Source organism: Hoplias malabaricus, chromosome 3 (assembly GCF_029633855.1).
Source record: "Hoplias malabaricus isolate fHopMal1 chromosome 3, fHopMal1.hap1, whole genome shotgun sequence".
Taxonomy (NCBI): domain Eukaryota; kingdom Metazoa; phylum Chordata; class Actinopteri; order Characiformes; family Erythrinidae; genus Hoplias; species Hoplias malabaricus.
In genome coordinates, this window is record NC_089802.1 from 55195153 (window position 1) to 55220692 (window position 25540).

Genomic DNA, 25540 nt, shown 5'->3' on the forward strand with positions numbered 1-25540 from the left:
TCTGACGGCAGCTGTCAGAAATTGTGATACCCTGTGCCAAGGCTATGGCCTTAAGTAATACCTTCTATGGTCACAGAACTCGACGGTAACAGAATTTTGTGCAACAGGCACTACGACGTGATGCATTCCAGTGGCCAGGTACACACTCACATCTATGGAAAATCTTCAGAGTCGCCAATCTACATACCAACTTATGATTTTGGACCGTGGGAGGAAACTGGAGTGCCCTGAGGAAACCCATGCGGACACAGGGAGAACACACCAAACTCCTCACATGCAGTCACCCATAGTGGGGCTCAAACTCACAAGTCCAGGTCCCTGGAGCTGTGTGACAGCGACTCTACCTTTTGTTGTGCCACTGTGCTGCCCTAAAATCTGTGGGAAAATATAATTTCCATAATTCGTCCCCATATGTAGTTGATCAGCTAAAATATGTTTGGTGTCTAATAGTAGTTAAGCACTTGAGATATGAGACTAAAATTGCCCACTATTGTCATTCCTGTAAATACATCAACATCATTTTTCTCAAACAGTACAATCAACGTTCAAGTTTTCTCTGAGGTCACACAGACTAGTTGTTTTGGTTTTTCTGATTAACTGTGAAATATGCACATGTTCAGTTTAGCTAAATATTGCAGTCACCCGTTGTAAGCTGTAGGTACACTATTCAAAGTAATAGAAAACAAAGTATAAGGTAGCTTCTTATCTAATTTAAAAATAAACCAGTTGTAGGATTGTGTGGACTTCAGTACTTTGCAAATTGTGTCAAATTAAATCTTAATGTTAGTTTTGACACCGTACAATACCTGAAGGAACTGGAGAAATACCATTTATATCCTTTTTTAGATGGAATTGGCTTGTTGCTCACTCACTCGTTTCACAAAATGCTCCAGAAAGTTTGACTCTGCATAGCATCATTAGCACTGTGTCCCTTTATAAAACACACGTTGGCAACTTTTGAGGACACATTCTGCACCTGAAGCACGTCAGAGACCATTTTTAATTATATGTCTTTTTTTATTCATAAATATCACAATAAATATTGGCAATACATAATGTAAGTAAACAAATATGTAAACAAATGATGGTTAGCCATTTATTCTAATAGGTAAGAATGAAAAGTGGCATTACAAGAGAAGGACAGAAGAAAGGTTAGAATTCACAGCACTTTGAAACAACACATCGTTCTGTAAATACAGCTTATCACATTGGTTTGGCATATGGATCACATATATTTTGTCTTTTTGTTAAACTTTCAACAAGCAACAAATCTAACACCAATTACCTCACAATATTGAGAATGATGAATGGAGACAAAGAGTGTGAGTGTGATGAGGTTTTTCCTCAGTACAGTTTATACATTTTTCTTCAGACTCAGACACATGCAAATTGAACAAAGCTACTGAGCTTCTTCTCCAGCCTGTAACAGTCAGTTCATTGTAAACTCAGTCATTCAAAGTATATTCGTTTATTTACAAGGCGTAATGGAATAGGCTTAAAAAGTGGACAATTTCTCTTTTTCTACTGAGTTTGAAACGGCCTAAAAATGGTGTGCACCAACAGTAAAAGTTGAGAAACAGACTCAGTCATCACAGGAATTTGTGAGCGATTTTGTCAAACTGCAAAAAGAATTAAAGCCACAAAAGCACAGCTGAGAAAACAATGGAAATACGTCCTGATCCATGGATTCTGCCTGGGGCTCGTGGAGCTTGATAAGCGCTGGCTCAAGCCTTTAATGGCTCTCCTCACAGAAGGAAAATGGTTCCTCGGTTGTCGGCGTAAATGTTGCACCTCTGAGGGAGTTGGTATTACAAGGTTTTACAAGGTTTAAGCACAGTGAGACAGGAGATGCTGGCTGCACTCAGGAAGGGTGCTTTTCCTCTCCATGCCACAATGTTTCTCCTCCTGGGCCCCCTGGCACAGGTCTAGGAACAGTTTAGACCTTAAAAATCGTCTGTACGAGTCATTTTCCATCAACGTGAAGACCTTATTCTGAGCTTCGTCAAAACACGTCATGTCACATTTCTCCAGGTTTCTCCTGGTTTCCTGTCTTGTTGCAGAGTCCAGGTTGACCTGAGGAGTTTAATAAAGAAGACATATTTAAGAGCCAGACATCTGAAATGCTGAAAGTTATTCTTTAAACATGTGACTGTGTGCAAAAGATTTGGCATCGCTGGTCAAAGGACCTTTTTTGTGAAATTTCCAAAGTGTTCATCGTAGTGGCTCACATGCTTTTTACTCTAAACCACATGAGCTTTTGCACATGAGCAGAGCTGGCAACTCACCTCTTTGGGAGAATCGATGTCGACGTACATCTCAAAGATCTGCTTGGCCTTCGCTTCCAACTGTTTGGTGGGTGCCCTTTTGAAGTCCTCACAGGCTAACCAGAACTCCATGTTCTCCTGACTGAACTCCGACGTCAGGAAGACTGTAAAGGCAGTGCGTCCCACTGGAGAAAAGAAATAGATGTGGAAATTATCTGCTGTGTCCAGTTATTCAATTACACCTGTCTACGTGATGTCTATCTCAGCCCTATCTCAGCAGAGGAGCCGGACTTTCCATTAACTCAAGCCCAATTGTAAAATCTTACGTCATATAAATGGACTTTGCCCTGAGTGTCTGCTTTAAAAGTCTAGGGATGGGGGGGGTGGGGGTAGGATCTTGGCCCCCAAGGATGTTTAGATATGTAGGGGTCAGTGGCCAAGGTCCACACAGATTCTCAGAAAGCCACGGCTCCTCAGCTCTGTCCCTCTGGTGGTTGACCCTTGAGGGCCTAACAGTGCAGAACATGCAGACTCTTTGGGGGCCACCAGGGGCATGCTGTGGACACGTAGCACACGTTTCAGAAGCCTGAGAAAACAGCCGCAAGGCTGGCTGAGTCACACACACACAAATATATACACACACACACACACATACACGCTCCCTTAAAACAGGAACATGAAATGTGTCAAGGGCACCATGACAATGAATAGGAGACTCAAATTAATCAACACCTGCTCTCTTCATGTTTTTTCCAACCATCGTCACCTCTCAGGTGACCAGAAAACCCTCTCTAATCAATAAATTCAAGTTTCCTGTAATCCTGTGTATATGACACTTACCATCATTTTTCATCAGGTTATTAAATGATGTTTTCCATTTCTGCACATCCACAGGTGAAATACTAAAAAACACAGAAAATGCAACGTTTTATTAAAAAATTTCATTGTTACTGCTCTGTTTTACATGACATCTAATAATTTCATGTATAAGTTCATTTTTTAATATAATAATAAAAAGAAAACCAATGCCACAAAAATGGTTTAGATTTACAATTTAAATTTAAATCTGTGTAATGAGATTTTACAATCCTTTTGAAGAATTTGTATCGGTCAGTTTGTTATAAAATGTAGGTGCTGTGCTCAGGCACAAGATAAATAATAAAAGAAAAAAGACACATTTGTAGAAAAAAAAAAATATATATATATATATACACATTTGTTATTGATTTACATGAAAATTTGTTTTTTGACACTGACAATATTTGTACAATAATTGTTACACTCTTTGCCTGAACCTAGCATTGAGGTGTCATTATGTCAGCAATCACATAGATCTGAGTTTGCATTGCACTATTGCCCTATGTGGCAATTTAACCTTTGTTTTAATCCTCACCTTTTCACCGCTGTGGCCTTTTCTTTCTCCTTCTCTTTAGCAAGCTTTTGCTCTTGAATTGGCTCAGGCTTCTGAAGCAGGAACCCGATCTTGTGCTTTATGTCTTTGGCGCTGCGGGAGACAATGAGTCAATGAAACCACAGAAAAAGAAATTAGGGGTAAGATAAGTTTAATTTGAGAAATGTTCAAATTCATTTAAATTAAGTTTCATTTAGATAAATCTATTAGTCTCTATTTTTTAATTAGATACATTTTTAATAGAACTTGTATAAACTGAAAAACAATTTATTCCTTTATTGAGTAGAACATGTGATAATTTTAAGCATTTCTTAATAAAGAACTACACAGGAAAGCAGGGTTTTTCTTTATTAGTAAATGTTCATAACTGTCACATTGTCTACTCAGTGAGCCCATGTGTTGCCAATAGTCCTCTGTTCCATAGAGTAAGTATTAAATATTCATCAGTCATCTAAAATAAGTTATATATCCAGGTATAAATCCAGTGGCTGTCGTCATGGAGATTTCATGAGCTGCCTACCTTTTTAAGCAGGTTGCAGGTAGGGCTGCGAGTCCCTTACACATGCTGACGGTGAGAAGAAAAGTCCAACCACCAGAGAGAGTGAGCGTGTATAAGGAAAGGATCCTAACTGTCTTAGTGCAGTCTCCTCCTCTAGATCTTGTTTTATACCCCCTCAGCCCTGACTGCAGCAAAGCTAGCCAATCACAGTGCAGTGCCAAGTGTAAATGTGTGTGTGTGTGTGTGAGAGAGGGACAGAAAGAGAGAGAGGGATTATACATTGGTATTACATTGATTTAGAAAAAAACAATAAATCATTTTGCACATTATTTTTATGTGTACTTTTGCCCATAGGATTCTGTTGAACATTTTTTAAATACAAAGATATTTTGTATCTCCTTCATATTTTTGTAATTTCTCCTTTAGGTGGAAAGAAAACTAGCTGCTACCCAGACATTTGTCTAGAGAAGAAGAGCCCAGGGGTCTCACGTTTATTTCGTCTTGAGCTATAGTAGAGATCTCAGTAAAGTCTCAGACGGTCTGATCCAATACCACTCGTATATCTACAACAGAATTCAAGAAAAGACCTCATCTCGGACTATGAACATTTTGTTGCTGTAAATAACTGTTAACATTTTGTCTTGACAAGAGGCACCTCAGAAATGTCTCCTTTTCATCTAATGCATTTCTTCTGAGGAACTGTAGTAGAAGCCTCCTGAGCATTTAATGAGCAGCATTTGAGCAATGAAATTGTCCTATGGATCAACTGATTACACGTAAAGTTCTTGTCTTTTTGACAGGTTTACACCTGAAAACAGCGCAACAGGTCTTTCCCTCTTGTGTAAAGTAATTTATGACCATGGCAAACGTATAAAAATGGCAGTCAGTTCTAAAATATATTCACGTTTATGTTTAATACGTCATTCAGAAAAGCATACACAAACACACGCACACCCACATCCATGGTTCCAGGCCCTTGTTTTGGAAAGTCCGAAGCGAAGGAACGCAGTAAAGCATGTTCTGGTAGTGCGTATATTCATAGTGCATCATCATGTACTTATTAGGTCACACTACATTTCCAGAGCTGTAGGCTACAACAAGGCACCCCACGTGCCAGGAGAAATTAAAACTGTTCGGACAGAGAAGAGCACGTGTATTTTTTGATGCATTTGAGTTCAAGGAAGTTAAACTCGCAGGTTGCATTCCAGTATTCCAGTTTTGGTCCTTAATGCACAGATAAAGGCCCCATAATGTACATAAAGATGTAATGTGTCTGTAAACACAGCAACAACCCTACTGCTGATGTGAGAACATATTCAGGATGTCCAAATAGTCCAATCTTTAAAGTTTTAGGTGTCCAAAAAACTTCCAAGGGAAAACTTTTCTTACAAGGTCATGAACAATGTATGTCGTTTGCTTTGAATGTCTGCAACAGACATATTCTGCACAGATATCAAATTCTGCACATAACATTATGAACCAGACAAAAATAGAACTTCTGCAAATGTTAAGTGGCTGTCACTTATTAAGTTTGTACAGCTGAAGATAACACAAATGCGAATTAATTCAGAAGCTCTGTTGACTTTGCTTTCTTCAGCCTGTAATATTGTTTTATTTTAACTAAATCAATCAATAATAAATGAATTTCAAATTGTATAGCACCTCACCATTTAAAAATAAACTATTTAATTCCTCAGATTAAAATATGCAAACTCCTGCTGATGTGGGTTTCCTCACAAACAAAGGTGCAGAAAAATACTATTTGAGCTCTTATAGCTAATCAGAATTAAAGGCGACATTCGCAATATTAATAAAGACACTATAATATTCTGAAGATGCTTCTTCACCATTTGTTAGCTCTCCAGTCGTGTTGCATACTCAAAACTGATCTAATGTGTATACTACCCCTCAGAGTCTGTAAATGGATTAAAAAAAATCTCTAAAGGGTGTCATTCCAGTATGCTCAGCTTTCTCTCACTTTTCTTGGCAGAAAATTTTAGACAAGAAAGAGCCCCCCAAATGTTGAAATGCGTGAACTGAGATGAGGATATTGCTCTATTCCTGCTCTACAAATGGATAATATTGACTTTTTTTCTTACTTTAAATTCAAGAGAATGCATGAAGTGCATGAACTGAACGTGCTACAAAACTAAACAACTCAATTTACAAATTAGGTTCTGTGGTGAATACAGGCAAGATGAACAAGTTGAAAAGCCACATACAAATTTATGTTTCCCTTCAAACATACTGTTTCACCTTAATAAAAGCGGAACTTCTGAACATAAACAAAGCAGAGAATAGCGTTTCCCCGTAATAATAGACATTTAAAGGGGATCATTTAATGGGGATAATATAAATTGTATATTTCACAAAGTGAGCATTATTATAAAACCTTTCACAAACTACTTGTTTTCCCATAGTTGAAATAACAGTGCTGTGCAATTAACAATAGCTCTCACACAGACTACGGACTAAAGTACTGGAGCCATGCAAAATGTTTTTTGTTGAAAATATAATAATTTTAAAAATGTATGACATCATTGTGTATGCTCTGTATTTAAGTCTTTATGTATCAGTGGTTATGGGTGTAATATTTGTTAACTCGCTAAGGTTCTTTTAAGAATGTTCTGCCCTCACTGACCACTCAGAACCAGTCTGTGACAGAATGAAAGACTCATAGAACGTGACAAATGGCCTCAACATTGTCCTTTGCCTTTGGCCTTGAGGGAAAGTTGACAGTGTAATGTAAGGTACGCAGGCTGTGGCACCTACAGATGAGGTCATTATCCTGAGCCTCCAATAAGTGTACATAAATAAGCTGAGATTTCTCCTGAATGGACCTGCTCAATGATTCACACATGGAGGAAATGATGCTGTTGAAAAGAGAACCACTCTACATAAGGGTGTTTGAAAAAGCCCTCAGTCCTAAAGTGACCTGAGGATAGTTTCTTTCACATTGCTGTAATTTTATTTGAGAACGCAATGTACTGTACATGCCTGTATTACCACCCCGTCCCACAAGTGTTAATCCTTAGCAAATGAATTACCAAGATACTAAACTCACAAGAATCATTTTGTGGTAAATATTAACACAGGATATTCAGTTCAGTCATTTAATCTTTTCTTTCACAACATGTAATAAACAGTCTGATGTTTATTGTACGGTATGCAATGCTCCAATTTATACCTTCATATTATTATGAGTGTGTCACAAGTCAAGCAGCACAATAAAATTAACTCTGGAAAAAAATATACACAGTATTTATAAAAATATATATATATTTATACACACACACAAACAAACAATGTTCTTGTTGTAGGAAAAGTAGCATTCAGGTTCCTGCAGGATTGGTCTGGATCATTTTACTGCCCACTCTGTACTGCTCTTAAGCACAGACCAATTTGCCTGCCAAGTCAAATTCCTTGTAAATGATATCTTACTTGGCCTATAAACCAATTGAGATTCTATTTCTGCTTCTGATTAATGTTTCTTATTAAATGCCAGTTTGTTATAATATGAAGAGACAGTCGTAATACTGATTCAAAAGTTTTCGTGCCCCATATTTTTCCAGTCTCTCCAGCTAATGCCATCAGCTTGAGCCCTATCAGCCATGTTAAGCCTGTGGTGTAGTTTTGTCAATTGGTCACTGGGTCTGCACTGATAAGTGCACTAAATGTGAGATGGGTCAGAGAAGAGGTCAAAATCAATCTCATGCTAAAGCTCATGCACAGAGCTGGAACCTTCCACCTTCCCCCAGTCAGTGCCTTATCATCCATCACCTGATCCCAGATGTGACTCAGAGCATGTAACCCCTTGGTGAGAACATTCTATCTATCTACTGTCCTCCTGCCACACCTGATAAACTCTTGCCAAATACTGTGTAAAACTCTGTGACTTTTTCTTGATTTGCAGATTTTTTTGTTGTTCTTATCTCTTCCATTGTCTTGTTACCAGCTTCCTGACAGCTCGACATTCTTTCAGCTCCGCAGTGTTGAACTGTTAGTACAGTTCTAATATACCTACAGCCATTTGCATATGTTTTGGTGTGTATCTGCTGTTTCACTAGAGGTATGTAAGATAGTTCAGTGCCATGTATTGTTATGCACAAACTGTAGAGCATCCCTGATCACATTTTGTGAAAATAAGCAGTTAGGTATTTTACTTTTTTTTTTTTTTTTCCCACTGATATGTTCAACTCAGGAAATTTGCCCAAACCCAGTCAATATTCAAGTCTGCTTCCTGTGGAGAATGTCCTACTTAATTTTCACTAACAAAATCAACAAAAACCTATCATTAGACTGGGTGCCCCCAAACCTTTGTACACAGCTCTATGTCGTAGAGATTCTTTGTGTTCTCATTAGTAAGGAGGATGGCAGGGTCTCTGTCTCTAGACAAAATCAGAGAGGAAATCTTCCTTTTCTACGTGTGGAGAAATGCTCTGAAAAGCTTTACGAACATAGCAGACAGCAGCCTTTTTCACAGAGGGTTGCAAAACTGATGAATGATGACATATATGCTCACTATGCTGGAACTGGTTATGAGGAAATTGAAAAAACAATAAAAATCTATATTGAACCTATGTCTCCTGAGATATTGAACCATATTGCGCTTGTTTTGCTTTGCATCTTTGCACTCACAGTGGTAGACCTGTGCTTGTATGTAGCATACAGACAAAAACACAAAAGCCAAATGATTCCCTATTGAAAAATAACATTTATTGAAGTTTTAAGCCTGGACCTGGATATGGGAGACTGGCCTAAGGCGCCCTAAATTAATCACTTATTGTGAGCTTATAATGTGGGAGTTTGTATAGTGCTATTAAAAATGAATCACACTGGGATTAAAGCAGTCATGGTTCAGATGCTCACATTCACGCATTGAACCAATGGAAATATTTCCATGACAAATAGAATCTTACATAATCCCATTCTAATAGCTGTGGAGCTATTAGTGCTGAACTCCATCAAATCATCTATACCCCCTATTTTCTTCAGTCCAGAATGATCAACTATAAGGTTTTAACATTGCCTTTCAACTGCCATCCAAAAAAAATCAGTGTGCCTCATTGAGGAAGGAAAATGCACAAGGCTTTCTACCTCTGAATACCTTTTTAACACGCATATGCAGATGCTTAAAAGTTGGCTGTACGCCTGGAACGGAGAGAGAGAAAATGGTGCAGCCCAGGAGAATGGGGCCTATTTCCAAAATTGCTATCTGATGGCACTGGCCAGATGAGAGAGTGAAAGGTGCTGCCGGTGCACAGAGAAATGCAGCACTAATGGCTAACTTGTCCAGGTTTTCCATGGGGTAGATGTACACAATGTAAACAGGTCATATCTGGAGCAGATATTCATGTATTGCCTTCCATTACCTGTAATTTCTAATTGCTGAAAATGGTGTTATCCTCTAAGTACCCCTTTCTCGTCTAGGTTCTTGTGTTACCTCATGATCTGAAGTAAATAATACCTCTATTCAGTATTACTCAACAAACACTCATTCTATACACTCATCCAAAATGTCTTTGGAAATCAAGGTTATCAACAGGGCATTTGTCCCTCTTTCCCTTTTTCAGTAACAGCTGTTAATCTTCTGAAAAGGCATTACACTAGATTCATCCCAAAGTTTGATGGTGCTCCCTCACTTCTGAGAACACAGTTACATTGCTTAACATCCCAATACTGGGGAAATTGTATATCTTTCTAATCCACACTTTGTATTGGGCACATGACTGCTGTTCCAGAGCAACTCATTTCAATTTATGCTGTTCGGTGGAATTTATACAAACATTGTAGAGGTTTAGATGCCCTGCATCTAAAAACCAGTTCAAGTTGTTTATAACGGGCTGCCATTTTCTGTGTAACTCTCTCTCTGCTAAAAGAGCTGTCTTTTTATTATTTTATTTTATTAAATTTTATATATTTAATTATTTTATTATTTTTTTGGAGCCATTACTGTATTGTGGATATATCAGCCATTTTGTAGTAAAGTAATTTTAAATCTATTTAAAATATGGCTGCCCCATGTGGAGGAGCCCCTTTTGTTTAGCTTAAACTAGGTCATTCAACGTCAACAAATACGTCAACAAAGACATTTCATATTTTTCTCATGCACACTTTGCTTTATAAAAAAAAAACAAAATGGAAAAAGTAAGACAATCACTGTTATAAATGTTGTTTTCTATTTTGGTGGCAATGACCGATGGCTGTTTGAGTAAACACTGGGTGAATTAATGAAAAGGACTGTTTTGTAAAAAGGACACTTAATCCTGTCCCAGGATGGAGGAACTGAGCATCTGCACGTCATGGTCTCTGTCTGTGCATGAACCTGAACATGCCATTGATTTCTGGCAAGCCCTGTGTTTACATGGGAACTTCTGCTTACTGTAGCTGCCCACTGATCTCAAGCAGAAACAGAGGAACCCCGTTACACTGGGGCTTCCAGAAAGAGTTCACTGTGTACCAAGATTCAACTGAAATTGAATCAATTAAGATCTAGGACTGGATGTGGTCCAAGCTTCATTTGACACATGGGAAGTGAATTAATATGGGCACGATAGAACGTTTCATGTGCCCTGCTAAGATTACTGTTAAATCGAAGCAGATCCAGTGAACTGATCAAAGAAAAAGTGAGTTTGAGCTCGTTCGTCTTCACGCACACACTGCATTATTAATGCCACTGCACGAATCCACATCTCGACTTTATGATCACTTCATTCAAACACACCTCAGCTATTGGTAAAGCAGCCCAGATCACTTCCAGATGAGGGAGTTTGTGCCATAAGGTTCATTTCCTATACAGTTGCTATGGAAACAAACCTTGCATCACCTAAGGTATAACTTTACATTCTGTTTTAACTTACTTTAGGAAATGTACATTTTGAGTGGATGTTAATGTAGTAATGTACGTTTTATGTTTGGAAACTGGAGTTTCCAAATTATGCCAAAAATTAGAATTAAAAACAGAGCACCAGCAACATTGTGCACCAACAGTTGATGACACTGAGAAAAATTCACTGTAATATGATCCAAAAACAAGTTGGTAGGTGGACTGGCTACTCAAAAATGTTCATAGGTGTGAGTATGAGAGCCTGAGAAGTACTGGTGCCCCTCCAGGGAGTGTTCCTGCCTTGCTCCCAGTGATTCCAGGTAGGCTCTGAAAACCCACCGCAACCTTGAATTAAATAAGAGATTACAGTCAATTAATTAATTAATTAATTAATTCTATATGATCAAAAGAGCGTGGAGCGGGTGGTTCAACCGGTAGTGCCACAGTTAGGGACCTGGAAATTGTGGGTTCAAGTCCTGTTCCAGGTGACTGTCTGTAAGGAATTTGTGTGTTCTCCCTTTGTCTGTGTGGGTTTCCTCTGGGTGCTCCGGCTTCCTCCCACGGCCCAAAAACACACGTTGGTAGGTGGATTGGTGACTCAAAAGTGTCTGTAAATGACTATGAAGGACAGGGCAGAGTGTGTTCCTGTCTTGTGCCCAGTGATTCCGGGTAGGCTCCAGACCCACTGTGATCCTGAACTGGATAAGCAGTTACAGACAATGAATGAATGAATGATCAAAAGAATATATTCAGTGACTAATGAACACTATTTATCTCCATTCTTTCAGATCTTAGATGACTTATAATATGTGCATTTCTTTGTATAAACTATACAGTCTAATTTAAGAACACTTTTGTCTCTTTTTTTAAGTTACCACTTTGGACATACATATTTCTGGACAGTGATGTTATTTGTCAAAACTTATCATGATAACGATATTTGATATCATATTGCCCACCTCTAACTGTTACAATCTATTTAAGGGAGACAGACGAATGAGACGTGATTCATGTGGAACACTGTTGGTTTTAGATAAAAGGGGAAGTCATAAAACATGAGACAGAAGGTAACAAACCTGAGTACAGATGCTAATCACTGATTTGTTCACGGATTACATAAAGTTGAATTCAAAGGACAATCAGACAACTATTGTTTTTGTGTCCCGTCTTCAGAAGGTGCACAGGTGAGTTGTTTTGTGTGGATGCTGTGTGTCTATCAGCAGAGCTTTTCACTGGGACTCTGTAAGCTATTTGTACACAGTCCAGCATGAGTGAGAAACAGCTGCTCTTCAGGAGCTTGATTTTATCAGTGAGAGAATGAGAAAGAGAGAGAGAGAGAGAGAGAGAGAGAGAGAGAGAGAGAGAGAGAGAGAGAGAGAGAGCAGATCATTATGTGACATGCAGAAACACAAGGCTTAGAATCTGCCTGAGTAAGGAGTAGCTAAATCAAGCTTTATCAGGGCCATAATGTCTAGTGATTGCCTTACAGCTGTGTAAAGGCAGGAAGAGAGCACATTCTTACATGTTGTTGCAGACTGCTGTAGATTTTCCAGCATTCAGGAGCTGTGTGAGTATGTTTACCACTTCCTCCATCAACCTGACTCCACCTTGGTCTGGAATGTAATTTTAAAGATTGGACACCTGTACAGATTACATGGAAGGAATACACACACACACACACACAGACACACTGCTTCTACTACTTGACTGTCCCTTGAATTAGATGCCCTATAATAGACCAGTTAACCATCAAAAATTGTCCAAATTATGAGAAATGTTCCAGAGTTTACCCAGAGGAGCTGTATGTGTGAACGCAACATTTGTCCTGGACTTTATCCTGGTAGCATCCTAGTATAAACACAGGTAAAGTCTGAGTCAGCGCGTGTGAAAACAGAACGGGGAAAGTTCCTAAGTTTCTCTGCACGTGCTGCACAGGCGCTGCACCATGCACATGTTTCATTTTCCTGCTGCGAGGGCGTCCCTGACGCAGAAAATATCCAGCTGGGAGCTGCATGTGTCCACTCCAGGACATCTCTGGACCCAATAATACAGAGCGTCTCTAGAGATTCTCCAGAGTTCATGTGTGAAAGAGGCAATAGCGACCTGGAGCATTATCAACATTTTTTTAAATACAACTGAGCATCCATTCACAACTGAGTGTCACTCCACTGACTGGAAACACCAGACTCTAATTTCGCATTCAAATGAACGGTTAATCCTAGAGATTCAACATACTTTAGTACTCACCGATATGTAACACACAATCATGACCAAGCATAATATATTTGTCCATTTTTTTAAATTCCACATTCTGGCTGCAGTTACAACAATAATTAAAAATGTTCCAAAGAACTGGAACAGTGACAAACTCTGGATGAGGACCGAGGATTATGGTATGAAAGATAAATAAATACAATAAACAGCCATTTGTCACCAATTCTTTATAAGATACACCAAGTAAAAGGCTTTGCTGTAATCAAACCACAATTGTAAGCACCTGGAGTTTGGAAATCAGAAGACCACCACTGAGCAGGTATGACACTTGGATGGTGTATTGTTCTCAGCACTGCAGCAGCACTGACGTGGTGTTTAAGTGTGTACATGTTGCACTGGTATGAGTTACAAATGCTCATTGATCCCCTGCATTTGACCCATCCTTGGTAGTGAACACACAAACACACTAGTGTGCTCCACCCCAGCACCCGGGGAGCAGTTTGGGGTTTAGGTGCCTTGCTCAAGGGCACTGAAAAAGGCACTCAAGCTCACTTTTCTAACCTCTAGGCCACAGCTGCCTCCGTGGAGAGTGAGTGAGTGTAGAATTGAATTGGTCCTAAAGTTATGGCTGATCAGAGTACATATACTTTGCAAATGTTTTGGGCACCCGAGATTATGAGATGTAAAAAGCTGTTTGTCGGAGCAGTAAGTGTTCATTTGCAAAAAAACAAGCAAACAACAAATAACACCCAACATTAGAATTAAACCAAACAACATTATTCCAGTGTGATACTCTGTGTGTGAATGTGTTGGTTTAACTTTTTCAAAATCTCTCCTCGTTGCAGTCCGTATTATTGAGATTATATCCAATACATAGTTTTACTGGGTAATAAATAATGATTTTAAATAACGTGTGCTGTAACAAATTAATGCAATCAAGGAAAATCTGAACAAAACATTGTTCTTCAAACTCACTCAAACCAACTACTTTATAGAAAAACACAATAATCTTATATTTATATGTTTGATATTATTATTATTTTTTGTATTTACTGTGATTATATATAACTTTATACAAGCACCACACTTACTGAGAAGGCATTAGTTTAAATATGTATAATTATCTTAGGTGCCTAAGACTACTGCATAGTAATGTATATACACACACACACACACACACTGAAATTTTTTATTTTTCTTAATGAAATCTTTCATTGAGAAAATGATTCATCACTGTGTTTAAGTACATACACGACTCCACATAGAGGCAAAACATTACACTCTGTTTTGATAAAAACAGATCCTGGTACAACACAGTGACTCCCAGAAATCCTGTATTTACCAACACGCTGAGGCCATAGTATACTCTCAGACCTTCACATTTACAGTTTAGTGTTATTGCAGGTCAGCAGGAGAGGGAGCAGAGCTGATAAAAGCCTGAAGATCTGTCTCATATTGGGGGCCAAAGTCCAGCGTGTCTGTAAGACTGATAACTAACTCGGGTGGAGAGACAGAAGAGCTGTAAAATAGACATATGTCTGGCGCTCTACACTTCCAGCTTCAGACACTCCTTTGACTTTTATGAGACCTTTTATTCCATATCTATCAGAAGACAAATTGATTTTGTCATTGTGAGCCCCAGAGCTGTGGGTAGCAATTTGTTTCCTTTTCTTAGAAATGTCAGTCACTGTGGAGAGTTTAGAATGAAGAGCACTTCATCAAGAACGGGGTCTGAATCAGGATGCCTCGACTCTATAGATCCTCCTCAGGTTTAAAGGAATGAAAATGATGAAGGCCTGTTATTACAAATATCAACTGTTTCTGTGTGTGTGTGTGTGTGTGTGTGTATGTGTATGTATTTATCAGGCATTTTGTAGGCTATATATATATATACTTCTCATACACACTCTCATTTTACGTCTACCTTGTTTCTTCACTGCCAGTTTTTATCAGCTCTTCTTACCACAAAAGAGCACTTAGTTCCTTTTACATACATTAGTCTGACTCTGTGCATATGTTTGTTGTCTTCCTTTCAACCTGTTCTTTAATGGTCAGGACCACTACAGAGCAGGTGGTACATCATTCTCAGTGTTACAGTGACATAAGCATGGTGGTGGTGTATTAGTGTCTGTTAAAATGTATGTGTACTGATAATAAATCATGTTTTGGGTACATTGAACTATACTTAATTTTAACTTGGGTTGTGCTGATGGATCAGACACAGCAGTGCTGCTGAAGTTTTCAAACCTTTAATAATCACTGTTAAACTGACAATAGTCCACCAACCAAAATTATCTAGCCAACAGATAACCTACTGTCTCTGACTTTACATCTACAAGGTAAACCAATGAGGTAGGTGTGTCCAACAGAGTGGACAGTGACTCTGCTGTGCCCTGCTGTGTCTGATCCACACGTACCAGCACAATGCACACTAACAGACCGCCAACATTTCAGTGTCACTACAACGCTGAGAATGATCCACCACCAAAATGATACCTGCTTTGTGAGGTCCTGAAAGGGGGCTAAAAAAGTTTGTAGAGCAACATGAAAGTGCTCCTGTATGGCCAATGGGGCAGATAAAATGTACAGTGAGTGTAGATACAAAGTATATGTACTTACAAAAGTGGCCGGTGGGGGTAAATTGTCATTTTTATTTCAAATTTATACATACGGTGGCAAGGTGGCGCAGCAGGTAGTAACTCTGTCACACAGCCCCAAATGGTCATGGGGTTGTGGGTTTGTGTGACTGTCTGCGAGGAGTTTGGTGTGTTCTTCCTGTGTCCACGTGGGTTTTCTCCGGGTGCTCTGGTTTCCTCCCAGGGTCTAAAGACACACGTTGGTAGGTGGATTGGTGACTCAAAAGTGTCCTTAGGTGTGAGTGTGTGACTGAATGTGTGTGTGTGCGTGTCGCCCTGCGAAGGATTGTGCTCCCTCCAGGGTGTGTTCCCACACTGCGCCCAGTGATCCTGACCCACCTCAACCCTGAACTGGATAAGTGGTTTCAGACAATGAATGAAGGAATTAATTAATTTTTTTAATTAATTATTATAGCAAGCAATGGGAAATCCAAAAGAAAATAAATTAAATTAATAATAATAATAAAAAATCATTTTACTTGTCAGGGTTACTTTTTCTTTTGAACTGTATTTGACCTTATATTTTCAAATAGTGTAGATAAGTTAAATATGTGTATGAACCTACATATTGACAATGGAAAACATAGCTGTATAAGTGTGTGTGTGTGTGTGTGTGTGTGTGGGTGGGTGTGTGGTGCTACGTGCTCTGCTGTAAAGAACAGATTCATATCTGACCAGATGTTGCTTAAGGATGCATTGACTCCTTTCATCTCCAACCTGGTGTGTTTTGCTCTCTCTCTCTCTCTCACTCTCACTCACTCACTCTCTCTCTGTGTATGTGTGTGGGTAACAAGGATCCTGCGTGCTGTCTGTCCCCCTCACATTATTAAAACTTCTCAGAAGAACCAGTGCAGAGACAGAATGTGTCCGTTTTACTAAGAGATCAGCTGTGCACAGTGTTTCTTTACACAAACAGACATGGACAAGCACAGTCAAGATATTTCATGTTCTAAGGTCCATAGCTCCTTCATGTTCATATTGTCATGTCATATCAAACTATATTTTTTTCCGGCTGAAGTACATTGTACATATGTTGTCATTATCTTGTTTGGCCAGTATACACTTTTAAACTGCCTGAGCACAAATGATGTAAACAGATCATGTCACATAGTTTGACTATAACAACATTACTGAACAATTAGTGTTCTACTCCAAGCAGGACGTGTCCAGTGATATTGTGTTGGTAGCATTTTGAAAAGAATCACTGGCTGGATTCACGTGTCTTTAAGGAAGCATGTGCTATTCTTCAGTCTCTCAGATTAGTGTCATTATGTGACTAGGTGTTGTAGTGAGCAAGAGGGTAAAAAGTAGGTCACTGTGCAGCTATCATACCAGATGAGTCAAGACAACATTTAATCAAATTTCATAGGATTGTGAAATGTTCCCCCTAATCTATTACATCATTGAACATAAATGGAGTTTTTTTTGTAATATAACAGTGGCTTCATCTGCATTTTTGGGGAGAAATGTGGACAAAATGTTGGAAAGTTTTACACTTCTTTAAACTCAGAAGATTTTCTATTGATTATTTTTATTTTAATTATTGATTATTATTGCCATTTCACAGCAAATTCAAATTAATTCACAAAACCCAACTGTTTCAGTTTGAGAGACTGTAACTGACCTGCTCTCAGTTAAAGTCGTAGATCATGACTGTAATCAAAATGCACTTTTTTATATATATTTATATACATATAAAATTCAGATATTTCCTCACCATTCACTAGTTTTTAAGTAATGTGTTTACAAAACCCCAGTGTCTGTAAATGAATGGACAATCCAAACTGGCTTGGTCCGCTATGTTAGTCCCCCGCCATCATGCACCCCCCTCCCCACCCCTCTCTCTCTCTCTCTCTCTCTCTCTCTGCTCCTGGCAGAAGCATCTGCTTACACAACGGAAAAGAACTCCAAACGTTGAAAAGCACAAACCGGAATGAGAATTGGATATAGGTGGGTAATATTGACTTATTTTTGCTCTTTCGTTTCACTTAAGGTGAAAATGTCTCCAAACTCAGGAGACGGCTAACTGCTTTACCAAAAGTGCTACAGTTGTAACTTGAGTTACAAATGAGTTACTGTGGTAATTCAAACGGTGAAGTAAGACAAGTTAAACGTTGAAGTCAGACAAGTTAAACTTCATCCACGTAATATCAACAATCATTTTTCTTCTCAAACATACCGTTCCACATTAAAAAATGTGGAGCTTAGAGCTGCGTTTCCCCACAATCTTAGATGTTCCCTTTAAAGGCTCTCAGTTAGGAATAATTCATGTCTAAATCCAATTCAAGTTCAGCTTTGCAATGCCTTTCACCTAAATTTACATAAACACTATATTCTTTAGAATTCAGAAAAGCCAGTCTGTCGAGTATCATCAACACACTGCAGAGTGTTGCGACAACAGAACAATGCTGAAAATGGTCACTCTCACTCCATCACTGAACAGCAGAGATTGGAAGCTAGAATTACGTTCGTCTTGAAGTTACAAAATTAGAGAAGGATTGTTTTTTTTAAGTGAAATTGTCCAAACTTCTTAAGCACCATGAATAAAGCTATTTGTATAATTCTATGTATTTGTTCCTGTTACGAATTTGGTGAACAAATAAAAATGGCTGTACGCAAATATTTTTGTCACAGTTGGAATCATTGGTGAAAGGGACTCCTCTTTTGATAGAAACTCCAACCTAGAGCAAAAAGGCAGCCTTGCCCTTAAGTGATTAAGGCATCCTCTCGCCTTAAGGCCAAGGTAGCCCTGTTCCTCCAGGGTGGAGAGACCCTTTTCAAGTTTGAGAGTTCGGATAGGTCCAGATCTGTGGTATGGCAAGCATAATAGTTTAAATATTAGCAACTCTTCACAAGGTGAATATGTCATCTTCTGACGTCAGGAGCGGGTGAGTGTGTGCTGCCCTGTGATGGACTGGCGCCATGTCTAGGGTGTGTTCCTGTCTAGTGCCCAATGACTCTGGGTTGGCTCTGGACCCACTGCGACCCTGACAAGGATAATGTGGTTACAGAAGATGAATGAATTAATGAAAGTGAATAAGTCCGTATTTCCAAGTACAATGAAAAATGACAGCACAGATGAAGGTTTTAATATTGTCTGAAGGTGGAATTGATTGATTTCAAAAGGTTGCTGTGTAGCTATATGTTAAAAGTTTGGTTTGGTAAGATATGCCTTTAAAGAGTATAATTTAGTTTTTATTTTTCACTCTCAATGATGGCTCATTTTTCCATTTTATGCTAATGTGGTCATTTCAGGGCAATATTAGCTCAAGCCACTGACAGCATGAAGCTAAATGATAAAGATAAAAGAATACACCAGACAGTGAGTCAAACTGCACTGCCAGAATAGCTTTTATTAATAGATATAGCTATTTAATAGAGCAGTTATTCACATCAATTACTGCCACACAATTAAAATCATTCTCACATATTTAACATATTCCAGATGTCTCTAGATTTTTTATCACACTATACAGCTATCTAGCAAAATGGATTTGATACCAAGTTTAAAGTGTAAAAGCTTTAAAGCTGTGTTTAAAGCTGAAAGAGCTCCTGATTCCTTACACTACAAGTTGAAACATTACTGTTAGGGTTTGATTGCTTTAAGCCACATAAGCATTAGAGATGTTAGGGATTATTAGTACACCAGAACAAATCAGCACAGAGTGAAGTAATAATGCCGCTCAGCCCAATTCTGCCATCTTTATTGGGCATGGTGATATTGATTCATGTGCAACTGCTCCAGAGTGACTCATTCTATTGAAAACTCTTGTCTTTAAACATTATACAAGGTTTCTGTATAACAATAAAGCATAAAGCACCTGAATATTATCAGACAAAGTGTCTACAATCTCTAAACATATAATATAATCTCATATTAATTCCTATGCATTACAGACAATAGCCTTCAAACAGGGATTTACAATGACTACACATTTTCTTTAAAGGCCAATATGGAATACTTTACCAAGCAGTCCTGTATAATCTCTGAATCAGCAATACAGCTTGTCCAATTCAATGCTAAGCCAATAGGCATGCATTTAAAATCCTGTGTCACACTGAGGCAGAAGCCGAAATAGCTGACAGAGGGAGCCCATGGAGGTCTTGAGGAGAAAAAAATCATCCACCAATCACACTGCAGTTCTGTGGTTTGAGGAGACAGCTGGGTGGGAAAAGGCAGAGGATACTGAGAGGGCAGTGAGTTTAGAACTCAAAGCATCACATCACTGGATACAAACATGATGTTAATCTGCCTTAATTTCAGAAGAAAAAGCACCAGTCAGGTCATTCACTTCAGTATGACAGTTTCATTGTTAAACAGTGGCAAGACTCCAATTACAAAAATGAATTAAATTGCTAACAACAACACAACTGCAAAATATATCAAGGAACCAAAATCAAAACTGAGACAAGTTTTATGATATGAACAGAAAATGCAACTAAAAACCTAGAAACATTATTTTAAACTTTCTGTTTAACGTTCTGGCCCCCTCCAGGGTGTATTCCCGCCTTGCGCCCAATGATTCCAGGTAGGCTCTGGACCCACCGCGACCCTGAACTGGATAAGCGGTTACAGATAATGAATGAATGAATGAATTTTTAACGTTCTGTTAAACAGAAACAGAAAGTCTATTTTAAAATTTCAGTTTCTGTAGCCACAGCTTAGTATTTATGTCTTACCTCCAAAACCTTCAGTTGTACCCTTTTGAACACTGGCACTGTAGACGTCAGTTTAATGTTTAATAAAATTACCTAGACATAGGCACATAATAGCTCTAATGGATCTTAATAGATCACATAGTGACCAGATCTGAGATCTGGGGGGTATGTGTGTGTGTGTTGCGGGGGGGGGGGTCCACACGAACAAGGCTGCAGGCCCTGATGGTGTTCCCCCCAGGGTGCTTAAAGCCTGTGCCACCCAACTTTGTGGAGTCCTGCAACATGTCTTCAACATGAGCCTGAGTCTCCAGAGGGTCCCGGTGATGTGGAAGACGTCTTGCATTGTTCCTGTGCCAAAGACTCCGCGGCCCAGTGACATCAAGGACTACAGGCCGGTGGCACTGACGTCCCACATCATGAAGACCATGGAGAGACTTGTCCTGGATCACCTCCGGCCCATGGTCCAGCCACTTCTAGACCCCCTCCAGTTCGCCTACCAGCCTCGTCTGGGGGTTGAGGATGCCATCATCTACCTGTTGAACCGAGCGTATGCTCACCTGGATAAGCCAGGCGGCACTGTGAGGGTCATGTTTTTTGACTTCTCCAGTGCGTTTAACACCATTCAGCCTGCTCTTCTGGGTGACAAGATGAATGCGATGCAGGTAGACGCCCCCCTCGTGTCCTGGATTGTTGACTACCTGACTGGCAGACCACAGTATGTACGTCTGCAGCACTGTGTGTCAGACAGAGTGGTCAGCAATACTGGAGCCCCGCAGGGAACTGTCCTCTCTCCCTTCCTCTTCACCCTCTACACCACTGATTTCAACTACTGCACAGAGACTTGCCACCTCCAGAAGTTTTCTGATGACTCTGCACTTGTTGGATGTATCAGCAGGGGTGATGAGGATGAGTACAGGGAGACGGTGAACGACTTTGTTGCGTGGTGTGAGCTGAACCATCTGCAGCTCAACGTGACAAAGACAAAGGAGCTGGTGGTGGACCTGAGGAGGGACAAAACGCCGGTGACCCCTGTGTCCATCAGGGGGGTCAATGTGGACATTGTGGAGGACTATAAATATCTTGGCGTACACATTGACAATAAACTGGACTGGGCTAAGAACACTGACGCCCTTTACAAGAAGGGCCAAAGTCGTCTCTATTTTCTGAGGCGTCTGAGGTCCTTCAACATCTGCAGAACTATGCTGAGGATTTTTTATGAGTCAGTTGTGGCCAGTGCCATCCTTTATGCTGTTGCATGTTGGGGCAGCGGGTTAAGGGTGGCAGATGCCAACAGACTTAATAAATTGATCCGTAGAGCCAGTGAGGTTGTGGGGGTAGAGCTGGACTCGCTGACGGCAGTGTCTGAGAGGAGGGTGCTGTCTAAACTGCAGGCTATCATGGATAATGGCTCCCACCCTCTTTATCATATGGTAATGAGACACAGGAGCACGTTCAGTGCAAGACTCATTCAGCCAAAATGCACTACAGAGCGCCACAGGAGGTCATTCCTACCAGTGGCTACCAGACTTTATAACTCCACACTTAAAGCACGACACCTTTCACATGTACAGTAATTACAATAGAACAAATTTTTTAATTATGAGTGTAACAACTCAAATGTGCAATACTCATACTGCTGTATACAGTATATCCGTATTTATTATTATAGATGTGTACATATTTGTAAAAAATTCCTTTTGTGTTAAATTTTTATTAGAGTGTTTATTCTTTTACAACTGGCTGCTACTGTAATAACTGCAATTTCCCCCTGGGATCAATAAAGTATTTCTGATGAACTCTCGCCCCTCGCTGCCGTTGTATGCTTAACTGAACCTATGTGTGCACGTTTATTTGCTACACAAAACATGGGAGTTTCTTTTTTAATTCATCCGAGAACTTACATTTACGTTTCAGCATAGCTGCTCGAGATGAGGGTAGGTACATGAGCTTTGCCTGACGTAAAGAAGGACTACTGACGTGCAGACTGACCAATTAAATGTTTACAGAGAAGGTTATCGACCAATAACGGTAGCTCTACAGTCAGACCGTCCAATCAGAAGATTTTAGGCTACTTCACCACGCCCCCTTCTCACTCAAGCGAACCAATTGGAGTAGGGGAGGGCGGGACTAGTTTGTGAACGAAACGCTTCTCGAAATTCTATGTAAGCTCTAGAAAAACAAATCCCGAACGTTTGTGAAATTCCGCCGGACATTTTTTTAAGTCTAAAAAAAAGGACATGTCCGGGTAAAAGAGGACGCCTGGTCACCCTACATAGTATGTATTTATATATCACCAGCAAAGGATCTGGAATATATATATATATATATGAGCTAGTATTCTAATACTAAATTCTGTTATCATTGCAGCTGCAAACTTAAGTTACAAACTTAAAAGCAAATTTCAAAACCAAACGGATTGGATGATTTGGGAAAGGGGAAACTACCAGTTGGATTTTTCCGTGAACGATTTTTTTAAGTAAATGGAATCAACAGCAGCTGCTGAGCGTGTCTTCCTCACTGTTGTTAAAACAAGAGCTGATGTAACTGAAGGAAGTGATGTCTATTGTTTTGAACTTATAACAGTGTTTTCAGCTTGCAGCTAACTCCACTGAGGGGAAGTACATGATCATTTACTGCCATAAGCCTTCGTAAGTTAAGATTTTATGTCATTCTTTCAGTGATGTAGACATTCTTAGAGCTTGAGTGACATCCAGTGGCCAGCTGTCAAAATGCTCCAAGTTGTGTTCTTGCAAATTTTGATGATCGTTTTGATATGTCTGTTATATAACCTCAGATGCGAACCATTGCTTCCTAGAGTATATTTGAACACAGCCATAAACCTCAATTTTATTCAGGCCAAGGTTGCTATTACTGGCGTTTTACAGCATGCTATTCTCTAGAATGATTTCTCCTGTTAGTGAGACAGATGTAGGCACGGTTAACTCTATTACCTAATCCAGATACAAGGACACATTTTGAAAGGCCATAATTTATATGTTTGACAGTCAAACACAATTGAATCATTCAGTCTGCCCTTGCCTTGTCTACAGGAGTGAGACCAAGTTATTTGACTATCTTTATACTATGATATACACTGAGGTTTGCCTTGAGCAAGAATTCATGCCCCTCACTGTATTAATAAACAGACAGAGTGCAGAAAAGTGTAGTGAAAAGTGAAACCATCCATGCTGCCTTCAAGGTAAATGAATGTATGACTCTCCGAGGAATGCTACACGTGATAAACGACTTCCGTATAGTCTGTATAAAAAAGAGAAGTCTTGGAAAGCTTTCTGAAAATATCTTTTGAAAATTAACCGTAGCCATGTGAATTAAGGCTGTTGAAGGGCAGTGGTGACCTTCCTGCAGTTTGAGTGACCTTTTGAAATGACCCAGCATGCTCATCAACATTTTTCTCTTTCATCAGTTGCTGTCTTCTTTTCTGAACAAAGAAGTATGTTTGAAGTCCCGAGACACCTTTTCCAATTAGTGAATTTAACAGACACTATGTGCTGTTCAACTGGACACATGAACTTTTATAGTCTCCATAGCAGCAAAACATCTGTTTGTGTAAAGAAATCATATGTTATTGTCCCCACCTTTGTACTTCAGTGATGGTCTTATTAAAAATGGCTTTACTTTTTTTAAGCATATTTATTTATTAACATTTTACTGAAATTACACTGAGAAATGTAACCTAAATTCAAAATGAAGATGGGATGGAGTAGAATGTCACAAGATGAAAACGGACCCCCACTCTACACACACTTACACACAGGTTAAATGGCATAATGTCAGTTTTTCACTTGTGAGTTACATTTTCCTGTGAACACTGCAGTAATGATGAAAATAATCATCAGCTTCTTCATCATTTATTGATCAATGTTAAACATAAACAATATTATGCTTTAATGCATCCTTTTAAGTTAAGTTCCACATTAAGGATTTAGTTTCCCTGAAGACCTAATGATGCTACTGCATCCTCATTATCTCACTTCCTCCCATATCACACCCATTCAGTTAATACATTTAAGCCATGAGAAACATATATTTTTCAACGATTACCCAGGAATGACTCAGAGCTAAAAACAGCATTGGGCTATAGAGGATAGGAATTTTGAAGTTGCTTGAAATACCTTAGGGATGAGCTGGAATGACATTGTGAATGCACAATGCTAACTTTCCAAATCAGTACCTAATTTAATTTGTGAAGGTTTCAAAATAATATTCCAAATATTTTTTAAGCCTTACCAGAAATCTAGAGGCTGCTACTGCATGAATTACTAGGATTTTCAAAGAAATTTTGGATGCATATTCCTAGATATAAAATATCATTTTTTACTGGAATATTATAATATGAAGATTCAGAACATTCCTTAACATTTTTTTAAGTTCAGAAATACACAGATGTCCTTGAAAATTAATGACTTCAGCAACAATTGGAATTTGATGTTCATTTTGGAGGAAAAGTGTAGTTTCATCGACAAGCTGTGTTATAATTAATTCAGTACCCATTAGACAAATACCTTTTACAATATTAGCTTTGATATGATAGGCCAGAGTTTGACACACTAATAAGAAGAGGTAGGGAGAGACTGGGCAGCCCTGTCTAATTCCTCTAATACCTATGTCAAACCTAGCAGATGTTCCAACTTAACAGAACCAATGCCATTTTATAAAATGTTTTAATAATCTTAGAGAAGTAAGATACAAAACCAAAATTTTCAAGTAAATGGAAGATGACTTTGTGCTCCACAGAGTCAAAAGCTTTATAAAAATCTAAAAATAAAATAAATCCTTTGTCAAGGAAATAAGCTCAGAATAATCAAGTACATTCAACACCAATCTAAGGTATCATTTATTATATGCCTATTTCTCATAAAGCCAGGCTGTATCTCTTCCATAATTATATCCAATACAGTCTTAATTCTTATAGAAGTTATTAAGGCAAGTATTTTATAATCCTTATTTAATAAACATATAGGATGCCAGATATCAATAAAAAGTCTATCTTTGTTTGGTTTAGGAAGTAGG

General features: G+C 39.0%; 1 protein-coding gene across 1 annotated transcript; it reads right to left on the reverse strand.

Annotated features, from left to right (window-relative positions):
• Nucleotides 1-1016: 1016 nt before the first annotated feature.
• On the reverse strand, nucleotides 1017-4299 carry rgs4 (regulator of G protein signaling 4). Its single transcript, XM_066663520.1, has 5 exons — nucleotides 4196-4299; nucleotides 3658-3768; nucleotides 3105-3166; nucleotides 2286-2449; nucleotides 1017-2073 (listed from the first exon to the last, which is right to left on the reverse strand). The coding sequence occupies exons 1-5, from the start codon at nucleotides 4237-4239 to the stop codon at nucleotides 1828-1830; spliced, it is 627 nt and encodes a 208-aa protein (XP_066519617.1). The 5' UTR covers nucleotides 4240-4299; the 3' UTR covers nucleotides 1017-1827.
• Nucleotides 4300-25540: the final 21241 nt, after the last annotated feature.

Bases quoted from the DNA above. Each gene is read 5' to 3' on its own strand.
- rgs4 (XM_066663520.1), bottom strand. From the start codon at position 4,239: ATGTGTAAGGGACTCGCAGCCCTACCTGCAACCTGCTTAAAAAG. The intron at 3,167-3,657 runs GTGAGGATTAAA...TGTGTTTTTTAG, and splicing joins AAGGCCACAGCGGTGAAAAG to TATTTCACCTGTGGATGTGC. The intron at 2,450-3,104 runs GTAAGTGTCATA...TCTTTTCTCCAG, and splicing joins TAACCTGATGAAAAATGATG to TGGGACGCACTGCCTTTACA.